General features: G+C 53.9%; 2 protein-coding genes across 2 annotated transcripts; both read right to left on the bottom strand.

Annotated features, from left to right (window-relative positions):
• Nucleotides 1-3,039: 3,039 nt before the first annotated feature.
• On the bottom strand, nt 3,040-7,846 carry IUM83_06829 (Gag/polymerase/env Polyprotein; the record flags this gene model as incomplete). The annotated part of the gene is made up of 3 exons (XM_067931061.1): nt 3,040-3,207; nt 6,633-7,712; nt 7,769-7,846. 3 exons carry the CDS (start codon nt 7,844-7,846, stop codon nt 3,040-3,042), a joined length of 1,326 nt encoding a protein of 441 aa, XP_067787056.1.
• Nucleotides 7,847-8,443: 597 nt separating this feature from the next.
• Nucleotides 8,444-9,046, bottom strand: IUM83_06828 (uncharacterized protein; the record flags this gene model as incomplete). The annotated part of the gene is made up of 1 exon (XM_067931060.1): nt 8,444-9,046. The coding sequence occupies one exon, from the start codon at nt 9,044-9,046 to the stop codon at nt 8,444-8,446; it is 603 nt and encodes a 200-aa protein (XP_067787281.1).
• Nucleotides 9,047-12,106: the final 3,060 nt, after the last annotated feature.

Here is a 12,106-nt window from a genome sequence, read left to right as displayed (position 1 = left end):
CCGGTCCGAGCGATGCGATACAACGCCGAACTACGTCCCGGCGGAGCTGGTCTGCACCACCGACTACATCGGCCTTCTGTGGCGCGCCCACACGGCCACACGCTCCCACCGCAAGCACGACCTCGCAGCAGGCCACACGTCGCCCAGGGACGCGACCTGGCCAACAGACGAAGGCGCGAGCCGGCGGGGCGTGAAAAGCGCGAATTATGACTTCGGCGATGCGGTACAAATATGACTACTAATAACTGGAACTCAGTGATATTAGTAGTAAAAAATATGACTACTAATATCACTGAGTTCCAGTTACGATATCTGGAGCTTACTGGCCTCCATACGCCTATCTCCTGCCGGTTGTGGCGAAGTACGAGTTGCCGCTGCGCACGCACCTTGTCGATGCTCGTCGTTAAAGAAGTCACCACGAAAAAATCGGTTGAGAAAACGCGTCCACGGGGCGTGATTCCTATTTCCTCTGTTGTTTGAGAAATTCGCCAACTCGGACTCGTACACTGGGTTCTTCTATGTGCTAACAGGAATGACGAAAACGGCCGCTGCGATCCGCTATCCGCAGACCAAAACTCTGAGATAAAGTAGCAGCGCGATTATTGGGGCGAAGCCCCCTTTATAATCGTAATGCCCTTATTTACACCATGATTTATTCCCTGATTTACTTCTTACCACTGGTACATACAAGTTCTTCGAATGGGTTAGGTTTACGTTTTGGAATCTTGCTCACTGGAGGCCCAAAAACGCTAAAAAAAACCTGTGTTGAAGAACATTTTCTGATATGGGTTCCTTGACATTTCTATTCGAACTTGCGGTTTCATTTCACATCGACAGGTCGCAGCCATTAAACTGAGGGGTTGTGTTATTTATTAGTGAAATCGGCTGTTAGTATGGGACGCCTAGAAAATGGTATAAAACGGACTTTTTTAGACTGGTACACCCTCGATCCGCGCCCCTTTCGCACTCTTATATAGGCCCCTAATATGTAGCATTACCTGTTATGTCGTATACGGCCCGTAAAAAGTCGTAAAACGCGGGCATGGCGTGCGTGCAGCATACACTGCTGAGCAGATACCAAGAGCCGGAGCAGCCCGGGCCTGAGTAGAAGACAAGGTTTCCGTGCAGCCGCCCAGGCAGTCGCCCGTGGGTGGAGAGCGAGCTGAAGACGGCCGCGCTATCCAGTTACCCTGGTGGCCACCAGGGCTATATCTGCCAGCCGCAGCGTTACGTGAACGGGCTGTGTGAGCTCCACGCCGTGCTCGGGGAGGTCATTGGGGCACTGGTGTGGTGCCAGTGCGTACCTGATGCCGGCCATCGCTGGTGCTGCATTAGGATGCTGTGAAGGTGTTCATGCTGCAGAGTAAAGGACGCAAGGACTGGATGCTGTTCCACCCGGTGCTGCCAATGAGTGTTGGAGAGCCTTCTCGCGCTCCATGGCGCGCCAGGGTTGCTGCTCGTGTGTCGTGCCGCCCAGCCCGGTACGTTCACTGTATGTTGTCGAGCATGCGAGGAGCATAAGATGGGTGACCATTGCACCCAGCTTTCTACCCTTAAGGACGGGCAAACAAAACTAAAAGAAAACTTCAGGAAGCATACTCTAGCATTCTCCTCGTCATAATCGATGAGTTTAGCGTTATCTCTTGCGGCGTGTTGTATTGGATTGACCAAAGGATGACGGGAATTTGGTCAAAATGCAGTCATCTACCTTTTGGTGGGCGAGATGTGATTTTTACAGGCGATTTCGCACAACTCGATCCTGTAATGCCGCATTCATTATCAACACTCCTTTCAAAAATTAAAAATTCAATTCAGGAATGGGACGAGAGATCTGGGAGGGAATTCAATATGTATACACGTTGACAAGTCAAAACAGAGGAAAAACTGATCTAGAGTGGTTTGCAGCGTTGCGCCGCCTTCGTCGAAGTGCCCCACAGAAGAGGACATTGCTTTATTTAATACTAGAGCTTGCAGCACTTTCAGAGATGCCGGCTTGGGTGCAACTGCAAAACATATCGCTTACAAGAACATTGACGTCATGGAAGCAAACCATCGGTGTCTTCAAGCGTGCTCGTCTTCAATTCTACGTATCCAAACAAAGCATAGTGTGCAGTTAAAGAGACTAGCTAAGCAGCGTGAGATCTCACAAAATACGATTAAGGAGCTGTTAGAGGAAGTTGAAACATTAGACTCGAGCAGAGACAGAGCTGTAGCAACATGTGTAAAACTTGCGGTCGGTGCACCTATAACATTGACTTTCAAAATAGAGGAGAGTGCTGGCCTCTGCAACGGCACGAATGGTATTATTTACGACTTCATTTTCCCCTCTGGCACCGATTTGGCTATAGTCTTAGTACAGATAACGGATTTGTATGTCGGTTCGTCGTTTTTTTCTGACGTACAGAACATCGTGTCAATCATCCTGAGAAAAAATTGTTGGAGTAAGAAGTCAAGTAACTTGAGCATTTCAGAGAAGGTGTCCCTGTTCGACTTGCATACGCACTGACGGTTCACAAGGCACAAGGCCTCACGTGCGCTAAAATTGTTTTTCACTCGTCGCCAATTCCTAATGCTTCCTTTGCGTATGTGGCGCTCTCTAGCGTTCGATGCCGAGACGATATTGTGCTCACGACCTGCTAACCTTGGAGAAACTATCAACGGCGAGTGAAATGCGCTCAAGTTTTTTGAACGAGGAACAACGTGTGCAGGAAGCCGTAGACAAAACTAACAGTACGGCTTGCTATATTGTAGATGCAATGAAACAAGTAGCTTTACTTCACAATCAAACATTGGGACCAAGGTGATCTGATCACTACGCTTTATTTGTACGCACATCACGGACCTTGCTGAATCAGCCAATTTTTACGTTTTGCAAAATATAAACCAAACAGGATGTCCAAGCTTGCAGCTTCACACGCCTTCTCGTGATAGCAACATCTTCCAACGCATTTGAGACTCACCCACATGCCGACTCCCCGCTTCTTCATCATGTGAGAATTGGGTATTTGGACGTGTTGCACCTTCAGCATGTTCATCGAGTCAGATTTGAAAATCCTGGATGCCGTGAACGGCAACATCGCTCTTCTTCAGCCCGCCCAGCTTCTTGCCGATCTCCGTGGCACGGTACAGAATTGAGTCCGTGCCGATCATCGAGCCCACGCAGCGAACCACGAAGTCCTTCAGAAGACCGTCCGAGTGTCCGGCCATCTACTCCAGAGCACCAGCATCGACATCTGCGGGTGTAACTTTGACACCAGTCGGGCCGTGTTTCCCGTATCCGTCAGCACCACCAGCATCTTGGGTGACGCCACGACCTCTGTCGTCTGCATCGGGTCGTTCCCCACCAGCGCGGCGTTGTGCAGCGACTGGTGTACACGTCGTAGTAGTGAATGGAGGATCGGCATGAAGGCACGTCGCGGCTATGACTTCCACGGCCTGGCGCGGGTAGTCGCCGTTGGTGCTTTCACTCGAAAGTATCACAGCGGCCGTGCTGTTCGTCGACCACGTCCGTGGGCTCGGCCGGTACGCGCCGGGTGCGGCCCTTGATCATCGACTCCTGTATCTGCGAGGCTGTCGCCACGGGTTTGCCGGGCAGGTTGGCTCTGGAAACCATCAGCGTCTGAGCACCAATGCCGTAACCCCATGGCCGGTCATCACGGGCATTCGTGACACCATCCGTCGTCGAAGTTTTCCATGTGCGACTCGATCTTCGACATGATCTTGATGCCGCTCGCGTACCACTTTAATCGGGGATGACGGAGGTCTGGACACGGAAGGTGTGACATCTAATCTATAGGAAGTGCATCCCAAACGTGAAAAAGGAATTCATCAACAGGTCTTCCAAACTCGTTTGCCATTATAACGCAGTTTCCGGCATTTATATCATGTCCGCTGCTCGATTACCCCGTCGACATAAATCTTCAGTCCCAAAGGAGCACTCACTCACGACTTATCATCCGCGTCCACGTCAGCGACGCATTGACCGCTGTCACCCTCGGCCTTCGCACGCTTAAAAGCTCTCGCATGAGCGGCGTGCTGGACTCGCAGTTTGTATACCTCCTTGCCTATTGTCAACACACTCTTTTAGAATCTCAAACCACTCATCTAAACGGCACATGCCCAACAGCACTAACGGCGCAAATGCTTTTCAGCTTTGTCTGCTCGCGCGTGAGCAGCGAGCTTCATCATCGCATTGCGAGTCCAACCTGACTTCGTTCTGTTCTCTTGACCAGTGTGGGGCTCGATATGCCCTTGATTATCTGGTTCTGCCCCTGGTTTGCGTTGGGTGGACCACTGCGCGCTGCGATACAAGCACAATGAGGTGACGACAATGCATACGCCAGATGGATACGTGCTCATAACATATTACTCTTAGTGCTACGCTGCTTCCTTCCTGCAGCCGACGTTGTCTTCATCTTCGCTATGGTTGGAATTGGTTGAAGTCCACTGGCGGAAGGGTGCGTGCGCCTAACATGGTGTGTGTACACAATTTCAGGCGATCGCCCCATCAAGCAGCGCAGCGAACGAGGTGCTCCCATACTAGTTATGACGTACTCAGAGTACTCATAGGATCGTCACTTGTTGACCTACGTTAAAATCCTGGACGATACCCTATGTCTCGCTGACTTGGAATCGCTACTGGTCTAGTTGTTATCGTTGTGCGCTATTTATGATGTGATCGTTGGCCGTTTTCATCCTCATCTAGTGGTGTGTTTCATCATCTTAGGTAAACTTACTGTCTTATGCGTGAGTAAAGCGAACTCGGTGATCTGCATCTAGCAGACCTAGGAAGGGCCTGTAACATATCTAATAACCACATCTTCACACGTTAGCTCAAGTTGCTTGGGCGTATGAGACTTGCTTTTGCTAGTGTCTCGTGGCTTGGTAAATGCAGTAATAGTAACATCAGTTGCCTTGTGGAAAACTGCGTGGTAGTGATAAAAGCATGCCGATATGCTCAACACCATCGAACGTAAAAAACTTCAGCCGTGACCCGTGGACATTGTAGAGCTTGCTAGTAATGAGATGGCGCACCATGAACGAGTGGGGTAGGGCCTTGACCACTTCGAAGGGTCCCACCCAACGGACAAGCAGCTTGTTGTTTGAAAGGCGGCTGTCGATCCTCGACCAGAGAACGAAGTCGCCCACGCTGAAGTTACATGGCGTGCCCGTGGACCGGTCCTTGTTCAGACGTCTACGCGCGTCCTTGGTCTCTGCAACCTCGTGATGCATGGCATGCAATGCCTCGTGCAAGTCATCGATGTTGTCACGATGACCGCAACGTCCAGGATCAAACTCTTCTTAGGCCTTGGTACGACGATTGGCTCGAGGGGGTTCGGGACGGGCGGTAGCGTAAAAAGCTCATTTGGAGCGTGGTTGTTCAGGCTGGGCACAACGATGTGATTCAGATTAGACTGCACCAACGGCAGCAAGTACACCCATTCCCTCGTGTCCAGCTGGAGCTCCATGAGCATGACGCGCATCACTTGCAGGATGTCCCTGTTGATGCGCTCTACGGATCCGTTGATCCAGGGTGAGTAGGCAACGGCAAATTCCAGCTCGATGGAGAGGCGTTGGCACAGTTCATTGACCACGAGGTTCTTGAAGTGGGAACCTGTGTCAGACATGAGAATTTCCGGGGCACCAAACCGCTTACTCCAATCCAGCAAAGCTTGAACCGCAACTTCGCTAGTCGGCGAGTCGCACGCAATCAACTCGCAGAAGTGTGTCATGCCATCCTTGAGCACCAGCACGTAGAGCGTCGAGCCCATACTCTCTCCCATATACAGGAAATCATAGTGCAGGACCTCATTGCGTCTTGTAGCCTGGTATGCCAGGCCCCGTGGGCGCGGAATGGTGTTGCCACCTTTGGTGTTTTTGCACAGCAAGCATCGGCTCAGAAATTGCCGACATGGCTTAGGGAGCTCGCGCACAAAAGCATACTTGCTGAATTGTGTACAGCATCGGCTCCAGGCCGCGATGACCTTGATTGCCACAATGCGCCACAATCATCACTCAGTGCACCAGATTCCTGGCTCTCTCTGGGAGCCATACCTTGTCTTCCATTACGAGAAGTTGATCATCATTAGGAAGTGCTTCTGTCGGCTTTGCCCGCCGATATTCTTGCTGCGCGTTCCTGATTTTGTCAAGGGTTGGGAAGACGAATCCATCGTGCCGTGGTCGCAGGCTGCTCTCAGCAGACATAGCATTGTTTTCTGCTCGCGTACTGCTGCGGGTGATGGCCTTGCACCGCGTGACAACACCACCTTCTCCCGAAGAAGAGCAGCCCTACCGAGAGAGCAAATCGGGCCAGTCGTTCTTGCCGCCCTCGATGTGCTCAATCAGGTAAGTAAGTCCAGCAAGGGCGAGAGCCCGACGTTGCAGTCGCCCCCTAATGTGTTGCTTAAGTTTTAGGGATGGATCGAAGATGTTAATCAAATTCTTATGGTCGCAAAAGAGTCGGAAACCACGGTTGCGCAGCAGGAGGTACTCCAAATGAACGCATGCCCACATAATGGTAAAAGCTTCCTTGTCGATGATAGCCCAGTTCTTGGCGGCACCGGAACATATGCCGCTTTTACAAAGCAGGAGTTGATGGGCTTGCTCCCACGGGCGTCGTTCCAACTGGTAACCTGGGTAACAATGAGGCCCCAGCCGGAATCGGAGGCACCGGTGAATACACAAACGTCGCTGTCAGCACTCGGGAACGCCAGCGGCTGGAACGAAGCGATCAGTGACTTGAGATCCTCAAAAACCAAGCGTTCGTCGTCGTACCAGTCAAGGACGACACCAGCCGCCAGACGGCGAGTTCGACCCACAGTGGCAAGAGCCGATTCTAGTTTGTCGTGCAGCGGTCTTGCCACACGAGCGTAGTCGAGCAGGGTGTCACGCAGCCAGCCGGCAGCGCACTGGAATTGCTGTAGATCGGCACCGGTCGAGGGCAGTGGCAGCGTTGCGAGAGCATGCAACCGTGCCGGATCGTGGAAAATGCCCTCACCGCTGATCATTCGGCCGTACCACTTCGCTTCTTTCTTGAACAAACAACTTTTCACGGCACTTAGGCGCAGACCATGGGTGCGGACCCGGCCGAAAAAACTGCGGAGCGCGTCGAGGAGAGAGCGGGCCGACTTGGCGTGCACTAGAATGTTATCGATCCACAACAAAAGGCTAGTATACGGCATGTCCGCGAATTTCTTCTGCATCTGATTTTGAAAATGGACAGACGAGTCCATAGCCCCTTGGGGCACCCTAGTAGGCGAATACACGGTGTCTTCGGAAATGAAGCTCTTCAGCTCCTGGCTTGCTTCAGCAAGCGGGAACTGGAAAAAAACCTTTAGGCAAGTCGAAAACCGAAAATCCATAGGCATCTGCAACCGCGTGCGTGTGTTGGGCTCGGCTCCAGCGATGGGCACCGTTTGCTTGTTTATTGGGCGGTAGTCGATGGTCATTCGGAAGTCCATCTTGTGCCCCGGCTTGGCGACCGGAACGACTGCACAGGCCCATCGACTGTGGTTATTCTTACGGATGTACCGAAGTGTCTCGAGGCGCTCCAGTTCTTGACGCAGAAACTCACGCTGCGCCGGCGCGTGCTTGCGGGGCTCCGCGCGGAAAGGTACCACGTCGGGCTTGAGCGTTACCGTCAGCGACTTCACCAGTGCAGGCGGATCATCGTCGACGTCAATTGCAAAGATGTCTTGGTACTCGTGCACCAGCTACCGCAGTTCCCCATGCAAATCGGGATCAAAACGTCACGTAATACATCGTCCACCATGTCTTCCAGTCGCGCCGCCACTCTGGTGTCCGCTGCAGGTGGTTCAGGCTCAAAGGGGTCGTCATCGGCCACCATGTCTCCACCAGTTCCAGCTGTCGATGTACGTCGATTCCTAGTGATTTGAGAGTGTCATCACCGAGCAAAAACTCAGTCTCACCACCACCCATTACCAGACATGCGACACTTGAAACACGAACCATGCCTGCGGCAGTTTGCAACTGCAAGTTAGTCTCCGCTTCCATCGTGCACTCGATTTGGCCACCACCAGCCACAGTCACTATAACAGGGTCAGGAAGTGCTGAGAGCTTGGCATCTCAGCCCAGCTCCTCCAGCTCATCGACCAGGGATTTCGGGATGACACTGCGGTGCGATCCCGAATCAGCGCAATACGGCGCGACCACCATTTCTTTCACGAGCACTTCGCCAGTCTTGGGGCTTCTGCGCAGGCCACTGCGCACCGTCTTGGATCGCAGCTTGGTCTCCTCACGCTGCGAGCGTAGCTTCTCGAGGGCGCGACGGCGATCATCCTCGGAGGCAGTAGGGCAACTGCGGAGCCAGGACCGCCTCCACAGTGCAGACAGCCGTCCGCAGGTGGCGAAGCACTCGTGCCTCGCTTAGGCGGCATGTCAGTCTTCGGTTCTCGCTGTCTCCACCGCGACGCTGCTCGCGTTCCTAGCGGGGCTTGGAGTCACTGGTGGAGGGCTTCTTGTCGCTATTCTTCTCCACCTTCTGCTTGTACTCCATCTTCAGCACGTGGTACTTGTGCTGCGTCCTTGCGCGCTCTTTGATGATTCGAAACAGCTCGAAGTCATTCTTCTTGGCGGAGCGGCATCTATACTGGACATACCGCACATCATCACGCAGGAGTTGCGGTTCCATGTTGTCCAGCAAGATCTTGCATCTCAACTTCATGCGATCCCCAAACGTGCTGTCACTCGGAAGCCCCACACCGAGGAGGCGGCCAAAGCCGTGCTGCTCAATCAGCTCCGAGAAGTCACGATAATACTTCAGGACCCGGGCATCTATGTCAACCTCCTTCAGGTCCATCTTCAGATGCTTGCGGAAGAACCCATTCAGGTCCGGGACGAACTCGTTCATGTCATTGCTGGTTCGGTCATAGATCAGCGTGACCAGCTGGTCCTCTGTCACCTCGTCCACTGTTGTCTGCAGCTCGTAGAGGCTGACCGCCTCGAGCAGCTTTGGATCGAAACCGTCCTTCACGGTGGCAAGCGCTCTCGTGAGCGACTCGCCACTGTCCGCAAAGCGTTGGTGCATACAAGATTTGTCGTATAGGAACACGCGCTAAATTATATATTGGCACACTTTCCCCACCAACAACACCCACCAAGTCACCGTAGACCCGATGGGCTTGTTGGGGTTAAAACCTGAAGGCCCAGGAATTTTCCTTTGCACCGGGTTGACGTCTCCCCTGTGTACCGAGCTTCCGCTAGTCGACCGACGGAAGACTCAGCATCACTAGCCACGAGCAAAGGCTAGCACGCTCTCACACACAAAATATACCTCGCAGGTCCTCAGAAGGAAGGGTCCCGGCCTTTTACGGCGTGATACGAGGGTGCCGGAGCTATACTCCGGCGGGAAGAAATAAATGGAGTGCGCTCTCGCTCCTCCAGTTCCTGGCGACGACTCGTCGCTACCAATATACCGGCCACTAACCTTGGCCCTGCCAGGGATGAACACACGCTACACTAGTAGATGTGCCCACCGACAGTCATAATCCTACCTACCAGGTTTACCTTGAGCTGCAGGTCGTTCCCTGCAGGCACCGGTGTCGCCCTTGCGTGGTTGGGAGGAAAAGCTGTTCTGTTATTGTTGTCCGAAGGCTTATCTGTCTTCTCTTAAGTTTTCTATCGATCAATACAAATATCAAGTATAAATGCGTCCGTTTTGAACCGCCAATTGTAACCTACGACTCTTCGGCCCCTTCACTGCGACGTGACGGCGCTACCGACGACTCAAACGGTCGCTGAAACGCCACCGACGACTGGGGACAGGCGCCGACGACTCATAAGTTCGGATCTTGCCAGTAGGATCGCACCGTACTTAGCGAGCTGCAACCGCCCGCGCTTGACTTGGGACCATCGACGAGTCATCGTCACCGACCAATTTAGGCCAATCAGTGACCGGGGAGTTTGGTCCAATGACTGGCGATGGGTTGTGACTTGCCAGTTGGCGCCGGCGCCTCGAGTCTTCTTCGCCCCCTGTCTCGGCTTTGGGTTTTGGCTTCGGCTTCATTTCCCGATACCACAGATTCGTACTGGGACCTCGCTTTGCGCACTTGACCATTGCCACTTGACTCCAGTCCTCCAACTTGGGGGCTTGGATAAACTCGAACACTGGTTGGCTCACTGCCATAACGACATCGCCGTCAACGTCGTGCTGCGTTGTTCCAGCCATTGCGGGCTTGGGCTGCTAAAGTTAACTTTGTAGTCAATTCCGCACTTCGTAGCGAAAGCAAAAGTGAGATTCCGTTCGAGTTAAGCTAAGCCTGCTCTACCTTCGTGTCCAGTGCCTTGATCAATGCGCAAACATCTTGCTTGCGCAGTCACTTGTCCGACGGCAGGCAACAAACGGCTAGTCCGGTCAGGCACAGCAGGAGATCGCCGGCTCTGCATCCTTGGATCTGCTACAGTTCGAGTTACGCCAGGGAATAGAAACTTCCCTTCCATCTCACCTTGGTCTATCGACGTCTCCGAGCGTGGACGCACTACAGTATGGTGCGACTGAGTACTGGTCGTGCCAAGCACGAGTAGTTGTAGAAATTTCCGCTTTTTTGTCCACGGCGCCCAACTTGCCATTTCGCTCAAACCAACCGTCTTTATCTGCAAGCAGTGCAGTCCAAGGCGCAAGCGCAAGGCACCGTGCCCCGTTGTGTCCGCCATCATCAACCGGACTGCAATGTGGTGTTGCAGAACACACAAATATCGTCAGATGTGGATCTCCAGCACAAACCACAACAATCGCCGAGTTAGGTCGGCGCTTGTTGGCCTGCGCAGGGGTTGTCCCCTCGCGGTTCGGCCCAACCGGGACAGCGGGTGTCTCGCCTCTCGCGGACACCTGCCAACCAAGGTCCACTCTTCCGGAGATCCGCCGAGCTAGCGGACTCCGTTCACAAACTCCTGTGCCCTCCACCAAAGGGATGGACGGCGGCGCGCTAGCGCTTTTACGAACCGCCGGGGCAGAAGCAACCCGACTTGAAGAGTAACGGCACCCGGGCTGTCCGGCGTACCGGCTCGCTGAGCTAGCGAGACTTTTCCTTCGCACTTGGCGAGCACCCAACGCCCAATCCCGGGCCGACCTAATCTCTTGGCGCTGCCAGTCGAGTACCCTACAAGCTATGCCTCTCGGGTACCGACGGCAGGCATAATCCGACCCGTGCAGGGACTTACCGGAAAGTGTGCACGTGTTGTGGGCCTAGAAAATTCTGCTCTGTTTGTTCTTAAGTCTCCTGGGCGCCCTGAAAGGGCGCCTCCCACTATTCCTAAGGTCCTATACAAATATCAAGTGAAATGGAGTGGTTTCGGATCTCGGCCGACCCTTCACCCTCTCAGCGACGCTTCGAACTCGGCGGAGCCGGATAAGTTGTCCGGATAACCCGGCGAGCTCGACGGGGAGGTCTCGCCGACTCGGCTGAGTGCTGCTGAGCTCGCCGGGCTCACGCTTGGTCCTCTTGTGCGCCTTCTGGCCGTGCACCGTGTCGTTTGGGCGGCCAGCGGCTCTGTTTAGCCGAGCTCAAGGCCCGGGAAACTGCCTTGAACTCGGCTGAGCGTCTCCTAGCGTCCCCGTACTCGGCCCGCTGTACTTGCGTCTTCTCCTTGCGTAGCGCCACCCGTCCTTGGTCTCCGGTGCTCTTGATTCCCACTCAGTCGGCCGCGGTGCGCTCGTGAAGCCTGCGAGCTCGGCGAGCTCGGCGGACTGGCACAGTGTACCATCCAGCCGAGTAGTACCGTCGGTGCTGCTTTCCTGACCGTCTCGGTACTGCGAGCTCGGCGAACTCGGCGGACTGGCACCATCCAGCCGAGTAGTACCGTCGGCGCCGTTTTCCTGGCCGTCCTGGTACCCTTTTCTGCCTTAACTTCGAGTGCTCCACGAAATCTGGTGTTCCCTACACCACAACTGCCCCGGTCACGTTCCGAGCCGAGGTGGTGAGGTACTTGATCATCACTCTGGGTCAACCTTTCTCTTCGGCTCCAAACCCAACGGTCTCGTCATTCATCCATCGTCATGCCGAGTCGCGACGAGCCCACTGCCTCCTCGGTAAGTTGCTTCCTCGTTTAGTACTTGGCGGTTCTCCAGTACTGACCAGCTTGCTCCCTC

Source organism: Phytophthora cinnamomi (assembly GCF_018691715.1).
Source record: "Phytophthora cinnamomi strain GKB4 chromosome Unknown Contig62, whole genome shotgun sequence".
In the NCBI taxonomy this organism is placed as follows: Eukaryota; Oomycota; class Peronosporomycetes; order Peronosporales; family Peronosporaceae; genus Phytophthora; species Phytophthora cinnamomi.
The sequence above is the reverse complement of the archived record's forward strand: the minus strand, read 5'-3'. Positions and strand labels throughout refer to the sequence as shown.